The 20,794-nt window shown below is 40.3% G+C and overlaps 1 protein-coding gene and 1 non-coding gene across 3 annotated transcripts in view; one reads left to right on the plus strand and one right to left on the minus strand.

Annotated features, from left to right (window-relative positions):
• Positions 1-20,794, plus strand: part of Fbxw8 (F-box and WD repeat domain containing 8) — a 111,941-nt gene that overhangs the window by 18,314 nt on the left and 72,833 nt on the right. For both annotated transcript variants that reach the window (XM_078039100.1, XM_078039099.1), the window contains 2 exons: positions 10,529-10,693; positions 14,575-14,663. In XM_078039100.1, coding sequence (XP_077895226.1) covers positions 10,529-10,693; positions 14,575-14,663 — 254 coding nt within the window. The remainder of the gene's footprint in view (positions 1-10,528; positions 10,694-14,574; positions 14,664-20,794) is intronic.
• On the minus strand, positions 4,373-4,476 carry LOC120892180 (U6 spliceosomal RNA). Its single transcript, XR_005736834.1, has one exon. It is a non-coding gene; the product is annotated as a U6 spliceosomal RNA (small nuclear RNA).

Consider the following 20,794-nt stretch of genomic DNA (forward strand, 5'->3'; position numbering starts at 1 on the left):
GTTCTCCATCTCTATAGTTTTGTCTGTTTTTGTTTTCAGTTTTTCAAAAGATATAATATTTTTCATTGTATGTATTTACTCATTTGTAATACTTAGAAATTTAGCTGCATAGGCAATTATGTCTTGTTTTTCATGTAAAAGGCTGGAAAATGGAAATAAAGAAAGCAACAAAGGGAAAGGCAGGAAGATGCAGAGGTGAAAAACTAAAGATTGTGATAATATTGGTGAGGAAGAAGTAGGTGATGGCAAAATAAATAATTCTAGAGCTAAGGCTCAATATATTAGATTGATATTTCTAGTTTCAAGGAATGTGATCTCATGATCTTACTATATGTTCACATAGGAAAAACTAAATCCTGTGTTTTTATAGCTAAAGCATTATAATTTTAGTGAAGTTTTTGACAGTCAGGAATCCATATCCAAGTGAGGCTGCATTAATCCTCAGGCAACAATGATTTTGCAGATCTGTGTTGTTGGCAGGATTCCCTTTTAGTTCTCAACTTCTACTTTTGCTGCCAGGTTTGTCTTTTAGGGAGAGATGTAGAAGGTCCCGTGTATGTCCACGACCCAAGCACTTTTAATTCACCTGGTTGCAGTGGTTGCCTTCTTAAATCAGGGGTTCAGGAAAAGCCGAAACAACTCTAAAAAGTAGACCTAGAGAAAAATCTAGACCTAGAGAAAACAAGAATGGCCAAGTATTGACAGTCATTAAACTGAGTAGGAGCTACTTGGGAGTTCTTTACTCTGTTCACTTGACTTTTGTGTGTTTGAAATTTTCCATAATTAGAAAGTTGAAGAAGAAGATAATAAAAGCAGAAAGCAAGAGAATGGCTGTGAGTGAGAAAGTCAGAGCCTGTTGAGGGCAGCCCATGTCAGGAACTGAGCTGTTTATATGAACTTTGAAAATGAAAGCAATTTTCTTTTAAAGTTGAATTTTTAAAAAGTTGGCCTTATTCTTACATATCATTTGATTATTTACAGAGGATTGCTGTGTGCCAGATGCCATTCTAGACAGCAAGCTCAGCAGTGAACATCTCAGATAAAACCCCTACTTTTCAGAGGGCTTACATTGTATGCAATAAACACCTCATTATATAGAGTATGTCTCCCTAAAAGACAAACCTGGCAGCAAAAGTAGAGTATGTGATATGTGCTATGTCGTAGAACAAGACAGCAGAGGTGATGTTGCACTTTTAAGAGGACAGGGAAGACTTCATAGAGAAGGTGACCTTTGAGCAGAGACTGGAAGGTAGGGCAGAGGAAACTGTACAGGACTCTGGCAAAAGCCCTGAGGCAGATACAGTTGAGTTTCACTTGAAACAGGGTCTGTGGTATGTGATGGATGGCAGGAAAGTCAGAGTGACTGGGTTGTGGTATACTGTATAATGGATTTCCAGATGTGTCCATGTCCTAGTCACTGGACCCTGTGAACATGCTTTCATGGTAAAGGGCCTTTGCAAATAGGATTAAGTTAAGGATCTTGAGATGAGATGGGGGATTATCTTGAATTATCCAGGTGGGCTTAATGTAATTACAAGGCTCAGAGAAGAGGTAACTTGCTTCTGGCTTTGAAGATGGAATAAGGGGTCCAAGCTAAGGAGTAGAGATGGCAGCTAGAAGCTGCGAAAGGAAAGAAATATATTTCCCCTGGAGCCTCCAGGAAGAATGCAACTACTACCTTGATTTTAGACTTCTGGCCTCCAGCACTGTGAGAGGAAATCTCTGTTGTTTTACATCACTAAGTTTGGTAGTGTGTTAGAGTAACCATGAGAAACTAATAGAGTGGCACTAATGGAGTGGGAGGGAATAAGAGGAAGAAACTAATAGAGTGGGAGGGAATAAGAGGAAGGATGGTCAGAATGTAAAAGGCGTTTTAGCCCACTAAAAGAATTTGAAGCTTCATTCTGAGTGGCCTGGGAAGGCTTTGAGTGTTTTGAGCAGAGGAGTGACAAAGGCTTACTTTGATTTATTTTATTTGTTTTGTAGTACTGGGGATGGAACCCAGGGCCTTGTGCATACTAGGCAGGCACTCAACCACTGACCTACACCTCTAGCCCCTGACTTTCTTTTTAAGTGGGATCATTTTGGCTGCTGTGTGGGGAATAGGCTGTTGGGGGATAAGCATGGCAGTAGAGAGACCACTCTGACCTGAAATCATCCAGAGAAGAGAATGTTGGCTGGGCCAGGCTTGCCTCAGCAGAAGTGGGCAGAGTCAGAATTGCTGATGGGTTGAATGCAGGAAGAGAAAGAAAAGTCAGCTAAGACTTCTGAGGTGTGGACTAAGGAACTGGAAGGATGAGCTTGCAATTTGCTGAGAAGGTGAAAACTGTGTGATGAGCAGGTTTGAGGGGAAGACCAGTAGTCAGGTGTGAGGCTGAAGGTGAGTTCTGGGTTGAGCTCTGGATTGGAGATGTTAACTTGCCAGCCCTTTGCACGTCAATAGTATTTGAGGCAGGTAACTCAAGAGAACATGAAGGAAGTGCATGTGGGAAGAGGAGGGTGTTCAGGGATGTCTATGGATATGGTGTGTTCTCCCCAAGCAGATGTGGTATGTGAAGTTGTGAATGGAACAATGACATTTCCCTTTTGTAATCTTTGTTGATAATTTTAATCCAGGCAGAGCTAACACAGCTAATTTTCCAGCCACCAGCTCACTCCTCCCCATCCCCCACCCCAAATGTGGTGATTCACAGTGGTGCTATAAAACAAAATGCTAGAGACACTTTTATTAGCAAATTCTTGCAGCTGAGGCTCACTCAGTGGGGCTTTCACTGAGCCAGGGCCTTTCAATTCTGGTGAATTAAAGAAAGACCATTGGACCTTTGGAAAATTCAGGCTTGTAAACTTGCTACATTTAATATAAGTCAAGAAATCAAAACAATTAGAAAGATTTTCTTTTGGTTAGCCCCTTTAAATTTTGCTTGTGAAAGTTTTAACTAGATCCTTGCTGATTTTTTTTCTTCAGAATTAAATTCTTAAAGGCTGTCATTTTTCTTCTCCTTTAAAAGAAGTTAAAAAGCACCTTCCATTTATAGTTTGCTAAAGAAATTGCTGGCATACTTTCATTTTTAATGCATAATTGTGGGTACAATCCTGATCCCTTTTTGGAAGTAATTCTCACCTCTACCTTTTGTAAATCCCTCAAACATATAGGGGTGTGTATGTGTGTGTATAATCCGGGATCCTGAATATTATTTTTTGTAGACTAAGAACTGAGTTCTGGCATTAGTGATATGGATAATGCACCAAAATGTCAACTTTTTATTCTCAGTTTTTTAGTTCGTAAACCTGTTTTGCAGTTTTCAGATTGTTATTTAAAACAACTTGGATCTTCTTTGGAGCTGATAGAAGGTCTGAGATGTTTGCGGTTCCTGAAAGTCCCACTGAGAACTTTCTCCATTTTTTTTTCTTCATACATGTACTTTGGATAATGATGATCATCAATTCCACTATCATTTCTAACCCCATGCCCCCTCCCTTCTGTTCCCACCCCTCTGACCTATCTAGAGTTCGTCTGTTCCTCCCATGCTCCCCTTCCCTACCCCACTATGAATCAGCCTCCTTATATCAGAGAAAACATTCAGCATTTGGTTTTTTGGGATTGGCTAACTTCACTTAACATTGTCTTCTCCAACGCCATCCATTTACCTGCAAATGCCATGATTTTATTTTCTTTTATTGATGAATAATATTCCATTGTGTCTAAATGTCACATTTTCTTTATCCATTCATCTACTGAAGGGCATCTAGGTTGGTTCCACAGTTTAGCCTTTGTGAATTGTGCTGCTATAAACATTGATGTGGGATGTGTCCCTGTAGTGTGCTGTTTTTCAGTCCTTTGGGTATAGACCAAGGAGAGGGAAAGCTGGGTCAAATGGTGGTTCCATTCCCAGTTTTTCAAGCAGTCTCCATACTGCTTTCCATATTGGCTGCACCAATTTGCAATTCCACCAGCAGTGTATGAGTGTGCCTTTTTCCCCACATCCTCACCAACACTTATTGTTGTTTATATGTATAATAGCAGTCGTTCCAACTGGAGTAAGATGAAATCTTAGAGTGGTTTTAATTTGCATTTCTCTGATTGCTAGCAATAATATATTTGTTGATTGAGTGAACTGTATATCATCTTCTGAGAAGTGTCTGTTCAGATCCTTGGCCCATTTATTGCTTGGGTTATTTACTTTTTGGTGTTTAGCTTTTTGAGTTCTTTATATCCCTAGAGATTAGTGCTCTATCTGATGTGTGAGGGGTAAAGATTTGCTCCCAAGATGTAGGCTTTCTCTTCACCTCACAGGTTGTTTCTTTTGCTGAGAAGAAACTTTTTAGTTTAAATCCATCCCATTTATTGATTCTTGATTTTAATTCTTGAGCTAAAAATATGGAACCCTTCATGAATTTGTGTGTCATCCTTGTGCAAGGGCCATGCTAACCTCTGTATCATTCCAATTTTAGTATATGTGTTGCCAAAGTGAGCATAAACTTTCTCCATTTTAAAGTGGCTGAAATATGTTTGGTTTAGTTCTTATGACAACCCATCCAGCATGTTTAATGTACTTGGGATCTTCTAATTTGTAGTCACTGAGCACTGGGTTTGCATGCTATTAAAATAGTGATTTAGAAGCTCCATCTGAGAGAAGGGGAGAAAAAAAGATTTTGGACTCCAGAATTTAAAGGTCTCTCTTTGGGTTCAGTCTTTTGACCTAGACTGACTGTATGAGCAGGAACCAAACTTTCCCATGTATAGTTTCCCCAAGAATGGGAAGCAGCCCTCAGTCGGGGTACATCTGTGGATTGGGTCTCACATGCAGGTAGGTGTCAGTATGGCAGACTGAGGTAAAGTATTGATGAGAGTTGCTGACCTTAATGTCATAGATGTAGTTGGTGCCCAACTTACATCTTGACTGATTTGTCTGCAGAGCACTGGGCTTTTGAAACACTCCTTGGAGGAAGAAGTCGGGAACCAAAAAAGTCTGGGAAACGCAGCTTCTTACATTCCCATCTTAGAGATAAGCAGTCTGTGAAAAGCTCTGAGAAGTACTGCAACAAAGAATCCTGCTTAGTATTGTTTAAACCAATGTTCCCTAGACTGACTTGATTGTGGAATACTTTTTTTTTTAAGTTTTATTTTCTTAAATAATTTTTTAATTTTTTAGTTGTACATGGACATAATATCTTTATTTTTTTTTTATGTGGTGCTGAGGATCGAACCCAGTGCCTCACATATGCCAGGCAAGCATTCAACCACTGAACTACAACCCCAGCCCTACCCCCCCTTTTTTTAAAGAAACTTATCAGGGTTGTGGCTAGGGCTGTGGCTCAGTGGCAGAGCACTTGCCTAGCATGCATGAGGCATTGGGTTCGATCCGCAACACCACATACAAATAAATATATAAAATAAAGCTATTCTGTCCATCTACAACTATAAAAAAATTTTAAAAAAGAAATTTATCAGCACACTGGGGAGCTATTGTTCTGCTGAACACACTTTGAGTAGTGCTGGTCTATTTAATGAGGTAATAATGACATTTTTATGGCCTCTTTGCTATTCTGAGTCTTGTTCAGTAGTTACATTTTTATAAAAATTTTTGTTTTATAATTTTTACAAAAAGGGCTCATGTATCCCAAGGATCAGAGTTAGTTACTCTGTGTTTGGTTAGCACTTTCTACCTTGGAGAACCTGGGAGGATTTCTATAGGTTACTCCTCATCTTATTGCTCATTTGCTCCTGAGTTCCAGAGATCTGTTAGGGGGTGTACTCTGCTCTGAAATTATTTGAATTGTGGTCTGGCTCTATCACAGCTGATGTTGGTCCATCCCTTTCTGTGCTTCTTGAATGCCTACTGCTCAGACTCACTCACTCTGGCACAGACAGATGGACAGACACTACCAGGGTGTCATGGGTAGGCTCAGCTGTGGATCACATATGCCAAAAATAAAACCACAGTGTTCTGTCTAGTCAAAACTGGGGCTCCAGTGTTATTGAGTCATTATTCCATTCTTTATTGTCTGACCACTTGTGATCAGATGAGGATTTGTTTCCTGAGCCCTTATGGCTAAGATGGAAGAGTGTGGGATGACAGTGTGGTTAAGTGGATTTGTAACTGATGCTGTGGCCTTACCCAGGGTGAGTTGCTTAATGGATCCATGTCAGCAGTGGGGTGGACTCCAGTGGTTTGCCACAGGGCCCTGTCCAGCCTCAGCCTCATCTTGGTTAATTTTTGTAAAAAAAAATAATTAAGACACGAAGGCCCACATATCATATTTTGCAGGGCATTTATGTATGGGAGAATTAGCTAGTACGGTGGATAACAGGATTCAGAGATGATCTGAGGGGGCTAAAATGTTGAGGGGCATTGGACAGGCAATGAGGTGGCCCTTAAAACAGATAAGAAGTTTAGAAAGTTAAGAATTTAGGTGTAGCCAGATGCAGTGGTGCATACCTATAATCCCAGTGGCTTGGAAGGCTTGAGGCAGGAGGATTGCAAGTTCAAAGCCAGCCTCAGCAACTTAGTGTGGCCCTTATTTTGAGTCCCTGTCTCAAAATAAAAAACAAAAAGGGCTGGGAATATAGCTCAGTGGTAGGGTATCTGACAGGCATTTGTGATGCTTGAATTAGCACTGGAAAAAACAAAACCAAAAAACCTTAATGTCTGATGAGATCATATTGTTTGTGGCACTTGGCAACCCATATATGGAGGATTGTTTGGTTCTGAGTACCTTAGCTGAAGAGGAACTCTATAAATGCACAGCTATTAGGGTTCATTCAGATAGTGATGTGTATGGAAATCAGTCATAGATAGTTGAAGGAAATGGATAATATTTAGACCAGTGAAGAAATGGCTGAGGGACGTGTGATAACTGTCTTCAGCTACGTGAGGGACTGTCGGAAGATTAAATAGCTTTCTTCATCCAAAGAGCAAAATCAGGGCCATGAGTAGAAGTCATTTTCATCACAATGGAGGAAGCACATTCTAATAGTTAGATGGCCTTGTGAGAGACCCAAGTGATTTAGAAGGTCAGCTCTTCACTGGCAGCATTCCAGGACTGCCTGGACCTCTGCTGTTCAGAAAAGCTGTGAGAGGCCTTCTTGCAGTGGGGAGATGTGCCCAGTTGATTGCCAGCGCCCTCATAATTCTTCATTTCTAAACCATTGAAGGTGGGTGAGGCTTGAGCCTGTGTGACACCTTCAGCGTTACAGTGTGACACTTAAGGAAAATGACAGAAGCTTTGCCATTTATTTGTGCCACGTTTGAAGCTGTGGATTTCATGTGAAGTGCACAGCCTGTGTGTCTATAAGAAAGTGACTTACATGATGTGACTATTTATCACATGTGGAGCTTGTATGCACACATGTACGGCAGACACGTAATTAGGGAAACCAGAACTTAATGTGCCATCAGAGTGTTAAATTATTCAGTGTTCCTTTTGGTTGAATAAGGTATAATGGTTATTTTTTATATAGCTTGCTTGAGATGGAAAGTCAAAAAATTTTTAGACTGAGATAGACTGCATTCTTGATTTCTGACTTTTAGCTTCTTCCTATATGTCCTTTTTTATTCCTCTATTCTTTCATTATGGTCTTCTCTTGTGTTAAATAGATATTTTCTATTATGCACTTTAATCCCCTTGTTTCTTTCACTGGATTGTTTTTGAGTGAACATCTTAAAACAATATAGTTTGGATTAATACCTACTTAATTCTTTTTTTTTTTTTAGAGAGAGAATTTTTAATATTTATTTTTTAGTTCTCGGCGGACACAACATCTTTGTTGGTATGTGGTGCTGAGGATCGAACCCGGGTCGCACGCATGCCAGGCGAGCGCGCTACCGCTTGAGCCACATCCCCAGCCCCAATACCTACTTAATTCTAATAGACACCAAGAACTGCTCCATTATCATTGTATTTTGCATACATTGAAATACTTGGAACCTGGTGTCCCATAGGTCTGTGGGGGCTCTGTGCATTTTCTTCTTCATTTTTTAATAATTCTTTCTTGGATTGGATAATCCAAAAATTCGCTGATTTTTTTTTCTACCAGTTCATATTTGTTATTGAGTCTCTCTAGTGATTTTTTTGTTTCAATTGTTGTATTTTTTAACACTAGAACTTCTACTTGTGTTTTTTTTGTTGTTGTTGTTTTAAATAATTTTTGTCTATTTATCAATATTCTCTATAGGGTAAAACATTTTTCTTACACTTTCCTTTATTTCTTTAGACGTGCTTTCCTTTAGTATTTTGAACATGTTTATAATAGCTGATTTAAAGTCTCTGTTTGATAAATTCATTGTCTATACCTACCTCCTCAGGGACACTTTCTACTGACTGCTTTTTACCCTGTGCATATGTCCTACTTTCCTGTTTCTTTGAATGTCTTGCACTTTTTTATTGTTATGGTTGTTAAAAACTGGACATTTAAAATAATGTTGTAACTCTGATAATCAGATTTTCCTACCTCTGAAGAATTTGTTGTTATTACCATTTATTGTTTTTGGTTGCTGCTGTTAAGTGACTTCCCTAGTCTCTGTTCTTTATCCTCTATGGCCACTGAGGTCTCTGCTTGGTTAGCCAGTGACTGGACAGAGATTTTCTTAAATGTGCTCAGGTGTTCTTTGTATGTTGGGACACCCCTCACTATCCCAACAGTTTACCACTCTGCCTTAGCCTTCACTTCCTGCCTGTGCAGGGCAAGTCAGCCAGAATTGAGAGATCAGGCCCCCATCCGGTTTTTTTCTGGGCACATGCACAGTACTGCACATGAACCTACATTCCAGACTCCCAGGAATAAATATATGAGAGCCTTTCAAAGACAAACCCTGAGAACACCTCATCCCCCAGTTTTTCCTGTCTTTATAAATTTAAGCTTTCTTGGTCAGCTTCTTGTTAGCTCTACTGGCAGTGCCTCCTCTGGCATCTATAGTGCTAAACTTACTTAACACTTATTGCTTTAAACAAATGCCCTGGAGATGGGAGAGAGGTCAGATAAAGACTAGTTTCAAGAACAGTTTTCCAGCCAGGTGCCAGACAAGCCAAATCCTTTGGGGATTGGAGTTTAGGGAGATCTAAACCTGTTTGGCAGCCTCTGGTGGCTGCTGGGCTGCTGGTTTTTACAGTATCATAGTTGTGAGGCTGTTGTTTCAAGGCTGCCTTGTGTCACTTCGCTGCTTAAGTACAAGTTGAAAGTCGAAGATCTTACTGATATGCAGCCATTTTTCATGATTACATGCACCTTAGAGTGTATCAAGCCTTTCATTAAATCTAGAGTCCTGAAAAAGTCAGTTGTGACTGGGGCAGCATTCTGTGTGGTGTTATGGAGGAGCAGATTTTCAGAGATGCAAAAGTTAGCTTCCTATTTGTGCTTCATCCACCAAGGCCCCCTTGAGCAACGAGACTCTGCCTTGTGCATGATGCACATTCTTTCTCACTCTCTGATGCTTCTCTCTTCTCAGCTGTCTCTGGTTCATGAATTAGCCCCAAGGAGTGCTAAAGAGCACAGATTCCTACAAACCGCTGGTTACCACTCACTTTATTAGGAATGAGTTTCAACCTGCTTGATCCTGCATTACTAGCATGTATCATAAACTGGATCCTATTGATCTTCTGAATCACTCTCTCCTCTTGCCAGCAGAGTCATTTTTTGCAATCTGGCCAGCTTTGTACATTATCCTGTGATGAAGTAAATCCATTATTCCCCTAAATTATAGTTGGAAAACAAAACATAGCTAAAACAGCTTTTTCCGCTGGATACTGTTGGGATTGAGATTCAGGCCCAACATAACATCAATTGCTGTCTACCAGATCTTGCAGGCCTGGTTAACAACTTTGAGTTTTGTGTTAAATATATATATATTTACATATGTAATACATATATTTTAAAATTCTAGTTGTAGATAGCCACAATGCCTTTATTTTATTTATTTATTTTTATGTGGTACTGAGGTTTGAACCCAGTGCCTCACACATGCTATGCAAGTGCTCTGTCACTGAGCCACAACCCCAACCATATATTTAAAATCTATATATTTAAAATCTAAGTTCTCATTTGTAACATAATTTTGGATTTTTATATGACCAGAGATTTGACTTATGGGTATTTATTTTATTATAGCCTCTCATTTCAGAGGCCAGTCTTCCATTATATAAGATGGAAATATAAGTGCTATTGGTAAAAAGTAGAAATTCTGTTCTGAAGAGCTGTGTATGATTATGTAGCTAATTACCATAGTAAAGTTCATAATTCTTTTTTGCATTTTATGTACTTGTGCATTTTTTCTGTCTCATTTGTTAGATAATAATTTAATCAAGCAGGCTAAAATGTGAGATTACATGGTGGTACAACAATTTTGAAATCTTGAAAGATAAAACTGGAAACATTTGCTTGTATTTTTTTCCACCTCGGAGTGTTTTGTTAATGAGACATTTTATACTGCCATAAACCCAGGGCAGTAATGGAGGTGTTGATTGATTTTTGGATGGTGAGGGGCCCTTCTAATTGCAGATTTCGACATTTGTGTCACTTCTGCTGCTTTAGGTGAGCAAGACGTGGAAGGTGATTGCTGAAGATGAGGTGCTGTGGTACAGGCTGTGCCAGCAGGAAGGGCACCTTCCGGAGAGCAGCATCTCAGATTATTCGTGCTGGAAGCTCATCTTCCAAGAGTGCCGAGCCAAGGAGCACATGTTAAGAACCAACTGGAAGGTAGGCAGTGGCCAATAACTTTACCTGTGGAAAAATAGCTTGCAAAGACATGGGAGTCTAAACCTTCAGTTGCAGCCTGAGGTTAATTGCCAGAAGTAGAGGCAGAGGGGTGTGCTGATCACTATTGATGACCTGTTTTGTCCCTCCTTGGAAGATCTGCCTCTGTTTTCAGTGACAAAGTTTGAGAGCATCCCCCTATTATCCAGGGAAGGACAGCTGAGGTTGGGCTGCCTGTCACTTCCCTCTGCTGGTTAGGGTTGTTGGAGTCATATTTGATATAGCTCTCTCTCACTTTTGTCACCTTCTTGGAGAGTCCAAGAAGGCAGAAGCACCACCTGCACACAAAAGAGGAGCTGCAAATGCCATTTTAGTAACTGTAAGAGGGAGATCATTGCACATCCTTAAGAGCTGTCTTCTCTTCCCTCATGTAACCCATTGGCTTGCTGCCCTTGCATTTATCACTTAAAAGTCTCTACAGAAATATTAGATCACAGCTAAGAATTTGCACAGAGAAGTGTTTCCATGGATAACTGTCGAGAAGCGTGCTACATAGAGCTGTGAGAGGCATGACAAGGCGGTGGTGTGCAGCAGCATTTCTTTCCTGCCCAGGAAACTGGATATTCATGAGTAGAGAAGAGAGAGAACCACATTCTTCTCTCCCATAAAGTCAATCCTAATAGATTTTAACATGAATGGCTTTTGCTCATTACTGATGGTGACATATTGCCTATGTGTATGTCTCTCCCTAGTCACCTTATAACCTGATTAGTGACTGATATGCTTGATGAGGGCAACCTCATGCAGTTCTAGCAACATTAGCCAGAACAGTGTCTCTCTAATTCAGGGTTGCTCAGCCCCGGCACTAGGGACATTGGGCCAGCCTCTTTTTGTAGGGAGCTGCCTTATGCATTGCAGGATGTCAAGCAGCCTCCCTGGCCTTTACTTACTAAATACCAATAGTATTCTCATCCTCCCCCAAAGTTGTGATAATTCAGAATGTCTCCAGATATTGCCAGATGTCACATGGGGGCAGAATTGCTCCTTGTTAGACCTGCCATTCTAAGGAGAATTAGTACAGGTATTTTTTCTTAGGACATTAAGACACCACCCCTAAGAAAGTCATGCTCTCCCCACCATGTTTGTTTGCATTCACCAAAGGTAGTAAACTCATTTGGAGGGGTCTGTTAGCTCTCTTGCTTGTGAGCTTGGTTAGGTCTTATGATGGACAGATATAGATGAGAGGCAGGCAGGAAGGTTTGACAGACAAAGGCATTCAGACAATCAGGGGCAAGGAGCAGAGAGTCTGATCCCAATAGAAGAGGCTGCTGTTCAGGGGAAGCTCCAGAGGGGGGTTAACGTGGACCTCTTTGTTCAGAAAGGAGGGATCCTTTGAGATTTATGAATGTGAGAGCTGGAGATATTCAGTGTCCCTTAGATTGAATTCAGAGATTTCAGATCCTGAGGGAGAAAAATGGCAGCTAAGATTTTTGCTTCCTCTTTGATGGCGGAGAAGACAAGGCAGGCAGGCAGTACCACCACCTCATTTGGGCTGGGGGTGACAGCAGTGAAGCATTTGGCACCAAATTACAGTTTTCAGGTTACAAACAATTTAACTAAATGTCTATTTATTGTTTTTCTCTAACAAGCACAAAACCATATGCGCTCAAGGAATGTTTGTCCACTGAGTGAACTGGGTAGTGCTACAGGCAAAAGTGAGAGAGACTTCTCTTTGGAGTGTCTCTGGCTCATTTCCTGACACTGGTAATAATGAGGACTATATGGGTGAATTTTTTTTTAAAGTTATTGATAGTCCTTTATTTATTTATTGACATGTGGTGCTGAGAATCGAATCCAGTGCCTCACACATGCCAGGCAAGTACACTACTGCTGAGCCCCAGCCCCAGCCCAATATGGGTGAAATTTTAAATCATGATTCTTTCATTAAGTATAATGATGGGATTTTACTGTAATTTTAGAATGAAGGAGTGCTTCATCAGAACATGAAAGGTCACATTAGGGCACATGGCTTAGCTCTGGCCTTCCTCTGTTTTCTTATATCTAGAAAGGGCTTACACCTAACACTGCTCCCCACAGTGAAGCAAGGACATCCGTGTCCTAAGTCTAATGCTCCTTCTGCTGAGGAGGCCATGCTCCGTGCTCAGGCAAGGCTGCTCTCAAGGCTCTTAAGCCTTTGTACACAGATACACTGTTCCCATCCTATTTATGGTAGATTTTAGAATGGGCCGGGCAGGTGATTTGGTTTGATACCTTCTTGGTCAATGTCTGGGGAAAGCTCAGAAGGAATCCCAGAGTTCTCAGGTCACTCTGTGTAGGGGTGACCTGTGAATGCATGCACTTATCTGCACCTGCAGTTCACCCTGGAAGTGATTTGATGAAGTGGGTGTGTGGGGGCCACAGTGTTGCTCTTCCTGGGGTATGCGTAGTGTTTTCTTTCACACTGGCATTCTGGGACCTCTATGACTAAAATATCAGTGAGGGATCAGAGCCCAAGAAGGAGAGGGAAGCCCCCGGACAGAATGAGTCAGTGCCAGCAGCAGGCAGCTTTTCTTCTCAGGCTCTCCTCTTTCAATACCTTTTTTGTCAAAAGAGCTCTTCTCTCTGCTTTGTACCCATATCCTTCCCTTCCCTCATCATGACTCCGCAAGTCAGAGAGCTCCTATTGGATATGTGCAGTTTTATCCCTCAGCTGTAGACTTGATCCTCAGATGAAGTAATGACCACCATTGCAGATTCTCTTGCTCAGTTTCTGGAGTATAACTGCTTAATAAATATGGATTTAATGGGATGAATGTCATCATTGCTTCCCTAATATAAGCAGTAATATTAATGTCTACCTTTACTGTGTACTTGCTGAATGATAAGAACTGTGTGTGACACTTGAGCACACTATTTCTAATCCTGGGCCAAAGCAGCAAAACTAAAATTATGATCATTTGGTACTTTTAAATTCCTGTATTCATGCTTGCTTTTTGGCTTAACTGTCTACTCTTTCATATTTCCCACCTGTAAAGACTTTATATCCCTTCAGATTCCCTTGATTTTTATTTTGAAAGTAATTTTTTTAAAGAGAGAGAAAGAGAATTTTTTAATATTTATTTTTTAGTTTTCGGCAGACACAACATCTTTGTATGTGGTGCTGAGAATCGAACCCGGGCCGCACGCATGCCAGGCGAGCGCGCTACCGCTTGAGCCAATCCCCAGCCCCTGAAAGTAATCGTTTAATATGTTTTTTTCAATCAATAATGAATGATCTTGGAAAAAGAATTCAAAAGTCAGAGTAGCACACATAGTGGAAAATAACACTCCCTTACCTCTCTCTCCACAGACTCTGTTTAGGTTAAGTTTAGGTTTTAGGTTTTCCATGGGACTTCTGAGCTCAATCAGAAATGTCATCTTTTCTTCTCTCTTTCTACCTCCTGGTCTTTATCTCTTGTGATATGTAGTGTTTTCATTTTTCATTTTATTGAGAGTCCTTGTAAGAGTTAATAGGTACTTTCTCTTTGCTGAACTGAATTTTTAAACATACTTTATATACTTCTTCAGATACTTGTGATTACCAGCAAATGTGGTTGGCTTACTGTGGATTGTGGCTATTTATGTGCACATACTTCCTTTATATTCAGTGATCTCCTTGAGGACAGGTCCAGCATCTCACTGACCTTGCCCTCTGGTTCAGTGTCTTTGATGTATGTGGTAACTCGAACGTGATGTTAGTTGCCATCTTTGTCCTTTTGAATGCCCAGGTAACTTGAATGCAATTCATGCCATAGAAAAATCTCTGCGGAAGGTGGGTGAAGGTGAAGTGCTTTGTCTCCTGGCTGCCCTAAGAATAGTATAAACTGCATCTTTTTCTCACACAGAATCGCAAAGGTGCTGTGAGTGAGCTGGAACACATTCCTGACGCGGTTTTATGTGATGTGCACTCTCACGATGGTGTTGTCATTGCTGGGTAAGCCAAGCAATTTTCACTTACTGCTCTTCTTCTTACAGCCTTTCATTTTTCAAGAACTGCCCTCTGAGCACAGTGACCTTATCTTCCTGTGAGAGCATGTACCTTCCCCAGTGACAGCTGTGCGTAGGGAGGAGAATCTCTGACTCTCTTCTTTAGGATTTGAGAGCTCAGTAGTAAGTAGAGAGAAGCAAATAGTGTGGAGCAGATTTGTGATTCATTTGTCTTAATATGTCTTTCCTGGCTTTTAAATCACTCTCGTGGCATGTTATGTTAGATTTTCATTAAGGCAAACAGTTTGTGTTTTATGAAGACATAAAAAAGTCAAGCAAGAATAATAAGTGTTGGCACAATCAGGTCCTGTTCTTATTCTCTTGTTCTGAAGCATTTATTATGAGGAAGGGCTGCGGCCAGACATAATCTTCCTTGCCCACCACATAGTATGTATTTGCTATTTAACTTGTCTGGAACTAGGTTTTTTATGTGTCTCCATGGCCGAGAAATTTAATTTTAGCTTCTGTAAATTCCTTTGGCTTCTGTTCCAAAAACCACTTTCATGAATTCTTCATGTTTTACTACAGAGGTGCATTTATGTATTTCTTTAATGAACTATAAGAAGATCAATTTTCTTTGTGGATTAGGAAGGTGTCTTGAACAACAGTCTGCAGTTGTAAACTTTTGATTGTATGCTTTTACCATCTCAAATTGTATGCTCAAATGTGAAGACCCGAACCCTTAAACTTCTGAGTCTCCATGGGCTTTGGCTGAGCTGCCTCAGTGAAGGTCCTACCTACAGGAAACCAAAACCAACCTTGGCTTAGACTTTTTCTTAAAAAAAACTTTCCTTAAATAGCATTCCTTGAAGAGCACTATTTGAATTGAAATTCCAAATAGATTATTTAAATATTTTATGATATGCCATGTCCCTGAAAAATTATTTGTTTTAAACAAGCTATATGCAGGAGGGACACTTCTTTTTGGCTTCTGTTTCACTGGCTATAATTTAGAGGTTAATGTCCTTATTGGGAGAACTGTAGCACTGTTATTTTTAGAAAGATTAATGGTCAAAAATCTGGAATTCCTTCCATCCAGTTATCAGTAGGTCATCAGGCTTCTGCCCCTCATGGCTGAAATGTGGACCTCAGAGCTCACGTTGTGCATGGTGCTTCCATCCCCCAAGTCCGAGAGTCAATGGCTACTGCATAATGTATTTATATCCTTCTGACTTAAAAAGAGTCTCTCTCTGCCTGTGTAAGAAGATGCTTGAGGACAGAATTCTGAGATTAGACTGAACAGTCCTAAAAAGAGATTAGAAATAGAGGAGAGACTTTCATCCCGAAAGCCAGTTATACAACTTTGTTATCTGGTCATGGTCTCTGAGGCCAGGTGCCAGTCTTCCTTTCCCTGCCTCCCTGCCTCCCAGCTCCCTGGAGGTCTGTTCAGCGCTGCAGATTAGGCAGCATAAAGCCCAGCAATGGCAGAGTTTTGTGGATCGATAAGATGAAACTTGAGCTGTGGGTCAGAGAGGCTCCTCAGGGCTCCTCTTTCTAAGAACCTTGTGTTGATGGCTTAGCATGGGATCCTTCAATCTTGCTTGTATGTAGAGCATCTCGTGTTTATCATTAAAATTTTATCTGGTGGTTACGATGCTTGTTTTCTGGGTCAGCTCTCGAATCCCTTTTCATTTGAGACGATGGTGTTTGTGGTTACCTCATTCCCAATCAATGTTGTATTCACCAGGCCTTCTGCAGTTATGCATCTCCAAGGAGCTTCTTAAAGAGACATGCCACCTCACCTTGCTTTCTCTTGTACTTACCTATGTTCTTTTCATTTCCCTTCTGCCTTTCCTTTTTCTCTTTTTTACCCAAGTGGAACCTATTCAGAAGTTTTGTTTTATGTAACTATAAACCATTTTTGCATTTAAACCTATTAAATATATCTTACATAATTGGTGGAGAGCAAAGATATGCAATATTTCTTTTTCTGTCCATCTTTTCAGTTCTCTGTGTAAATGTCCTAGGTTTGGAGTCAAGTTGCACAGGACTAGGCTAACTTTTCTTGCAGTTGGACTCACAGTTGACCCAGTCAGTGGAACCTTAGTCATTCACTTATGAACTCACTGACAGATGGTAGAGCACCTGTCATGTGGCTGTGCCCCCCAACCTGTGCTTGCTTTTTCAGCCATGTGCAGAAATTATTTCTTAAGCTTTTGACCTTGCAGTTTTTTTCCAAGAGACTTTGCTTCCCTATCTTAAGAATAATCTGTGGTTATCTTTTCCTGATGTGCAGAGTTCATTGACATTTGTTTCCCATCTACCTTTTTCCTCATTACTCCCCTCAAGTACATTTTGGGTTTTTTCATGCTGTTCTAGTTAGTCATCTCTGATCACATCTTTGTTTTTATTTTATTTTATTTTTTTTTTTAAAGAGAGAGTGAGAGAGAGGGGGACAGAGAGAGAGAGAGAGAGAATTTTAACATTTATTTATTTTTTCTTAGTTCTTGGCGGACACAACATCTTTGTTGGTATGTGGTGCTGCTGAGGATCGAACCCGGGCCGCACGCATGCTAGGCGAGCGCGCTACCGCTTGAGCCACATCCCCAGCCCCACACATCTTTGTTTTTAAACTGAGAGGTAATTCACATACTGTAAGATTCACCTTTTAAAAGTGGAAAATTGGGTGAATTTTGGTAAACTCCCAAGATTGTGCGGCTTCTGCCACTGTTTTAATTCCAGAACATTTCACCACACTGAGCAGAAACCCAGTCCCTGTCGTTTAAGGCCTGTGCTCCTCCCAGAGGTTTCCATAGCACTCTAGCCTAATAAACAGCTGCCCTGCACCCAGTGCTGTTCCTCTCACAGCACCTGGACATGTGCTTAGCTGTAGCACCTAGAGCCACTAACCATGCGGCTTTGTTGTCTCAGTATTTTTTTAAATTACAGTTTCACTCAGAAATAACATTGAACTTTACAGCATGGATCTGCTTTCTAGTAATTTCTGAGCATCTTAGCTAGGGATGCTCTGTAATATTCCATGACATGCTCTGTAGTGCGTGGGTACTATTTTATTGGAATAAGCACAAAAATTTAATATACAGATGACCCCTTCCTCCACCACTTATATACTCCATTATAGTGAATAACTGGAGAATGCCCGTTTTTTTCTTGTTTGTTCTCTAATTTCTTAGTTGTTTCAACTTAAAAAATTATGTGATTTTAAACCTGGAAGGAACCTCTGGTCTGGTCCCAGAACACCCATCTGTGTGAGTCGTCCGAGGCAGAGCAGGGCGTGTGTGCACCAAGTGCCTCTGAGATCTCCACAAAGCCCTCGTTTGCTAGTCTCGAGCTGTTCTATTATTGTGTCATTCTGGTTTTTCTTTGGTGGTATGCATCTTTCTTTTCTCTTTAAAAATAATAGTGGAGCTAAAACCATGTATGTTTGTAAAAATATTATGGAGTGGAAAAGAGAAAGCCACTTAAGTCCTACCATGTAGCATAACTTATTCGGTTGTTATCTCTGGGGTGTGCCGTTTGGTTTTCAGTTGGTTTTTATATACATTTTTTAAAAATAATATAATCATAGCCTGCATTATTAAATCTTTGACCTTTTTCTCCTCACTAAGCTGGTGAGATTTTTTTCATGTTGTTACTTTGCATTACCTTCTTTGATTGGTTGCGAAATTCCATGAATAATTATACCCTAATTTTCTCATTTGTTCCCCTAATAGTAGACATTAAAGTTATTTCCTACGTTGTATTATACAGTCTCACATAGTTTAACAATGAGGGTATGTTTTGAGAAATGTTTTGTTGGTAAATACTATAGAACGAACATATACAAACTAAGATAACTGACATCAGTAGACCATATAATCTACTAGGATCACATCGTATATGTGGTCTCTTGATCAAATGTCTTTATGTGGCATATATTTCTATAATGTTATGAATATTTTATATACAGAGATTTGCATATTTTTTTCTTATTTTAAAGCAGTGTATGTATAAGTATTCTTTATTTGAAAATTATAAGACACATGTTATTGTAGAAACTTTGAATTCTGTGTAAGAGTGTAGGATTAAAGAGTTAGTTTTTCCATTGTCCTTGCATTCCAGGTTATATTCATTCGTAGGCTAAAATCCATAAATGGGATTACTATATTTAGATAAATTGATTTTTATGATTTTCCAGGTTAAAAAATTGTTTTTAAATACTTTCATAGCCCTCAATTTCTTTCCAGTTTAACCATGTGGTTTGAAGTTCACAAACTGTCCCTCAAGCTCACTCCTGCATAGACCTCCCTGCTTCCTGTCAATGCCAGAAATAACGCTGAGCCCTCTGAGGTCATTGGTGGTCTTTTGGTCGGTGAATGAGTAGACTTCCCTGCTGAGCCTCTGCCAGTGCGGGATCTTGTTGTTTGCACCATCTTGAAAAGATGGAGACCATATAGTCAGTAGTTTTGTACCCTCGGGGCCTGAAGCCAGTCCTGGCACCTAGAAATCTGGGAACCTCAAATATGTAGAATGAAGACTCCTCATGCCGAGCCTGCACTCTGGGCTCCCTTTGGCCTGCCTGCACTCTGTCTCTAGCCCTTCCTCTTGCTTTTCTGTGGTCTTGTCTGGTCACTTTGCCGCCCTAAGCAGCATCCCAGAAAATGCCTGAACTAGCAGAAGTTCCTTCATCTGTAGCTGAGCAGTTGAGACATAGCAGTGACCTTCCTTTAGGAAGAATTTGTGTTTAGAAGTCTTCAGTCAGGGGCTGGGGCAGTGGCTTACTGGTAGGGTGCTCACCTAACACGTTTGAGGTACTGGGTACAATCTTCAGCACCACATAAAGATAAATAAATTAGGTATTGTGTCCATCCAAAACTAAAAAATACTTTTTAAAAATAAAGTCTTTCAATAGTACAGAATAAGCCACCTGACTTTCTATCAAAACTCCATCTGTCTGCATTTCCTGTGTGATGTGATGGCCCCCTGAAATGCTAATGAGGTTTCATGTGTGTTTTTTGTGTATTTTAGAAGAAGAGATGTTATCTAGAAAGTTGGTTGATAACAAGAGATTGGGAAATATGTCTTTGCTCCTTTTTTAAAAATTATATTTTGGTTTTGAGTAGTGACAACACTTAGAATAAATGTTTTAAAAATTATGTGTTGGGACTGGAGGTATAGCTCAGTGGTAGAGCATTTGCCTGGCATATGTTGGGCCATGGGTTTGATCCTCAACACCAAAAACAAAATAAAATTACATGTTTTTTTTTTTTCATTGAGGAAAAAAGAATAGAAGAAAAGGGGGCATGAGAGACAACATCCCTGTTCTATTTGTGATGCTTGGACTGTTCTCCTTTTCCCCAGCTGCACTCTGGAAGTTACAAGTTGCAAACAGATGACATCATGAGTTCAGAAAGGTCACAGTACAAGACCTGGTTGGGGGGTGTCAGTAGGGTTTGCCATAAGTAGTGAAGGAGAGCCACCTAGTGAAGGAGAGCTTCCCAGGTAAACCTGGGAAGAGAGGCAAGCCTTGGGCTCCTTGGAGTCCCTGTGCCAGCTCTGCTGCCATTAAGCTAATAGCTCACAGAAGCTTTTATCAGATGCCCAGGAGTATGGTGGTGTTTTGCAATAAACTCCCTCCTCACTGTTACTTAAAATTATACATCTGGAGCATTTCAGTTTGTATAAAGAAACACATTTTTTAAAAAAATTTTCACATGAGAGGATCAATTTCCCCTCTTTTGGTTTAAAAAAAATTTTAAACAACCTGTATGATGAAGTTTGTTCAATACTTCTAGATGCTTGCCCCCTGGTTTTCCTCTACTGTGATCTGCCTTTTCAGCATGAGCTCCTGTCCTTACTGGAAGAATCAGTGACTCTTTGTTCAGGTTTCTCCTCTACCAAATGGAATTGGAGGGAAGAATTTATCATTTAATGTTGCAAAAATTTAGCTTCCTTCTTTCTCTAAAAATATTTAATTGTCCCATTTTGTTTCATTCCCTTTGAGGCAAGTGTGCCTGAGAAGATGTACAACAAAAGGCCTCCCTCCCTCCCTCCCCCACCCTCTCAGACAACATGATGAACTCTGGCTGTTGCTTTGGCTGCCAGGCACGACCCAGTTCAATATATATATATATATAT

Source organism: Ictidomys tridecemlineatus, chromosome 2 (genome assembly GCF_052094955.1).
Source record: "Ictidomys tridecemlineatus isolate mIctTri1 chromosome 2, mIctTri1.hap1, whole genome shotgun sequence".
NCBI classification, from domain to species: Eukaryota; Metazoa; Chordata; class Mammalia; order Rodentia; family Sciuridae; genus Ictidomys; species Ictidomys tridecemlineatus.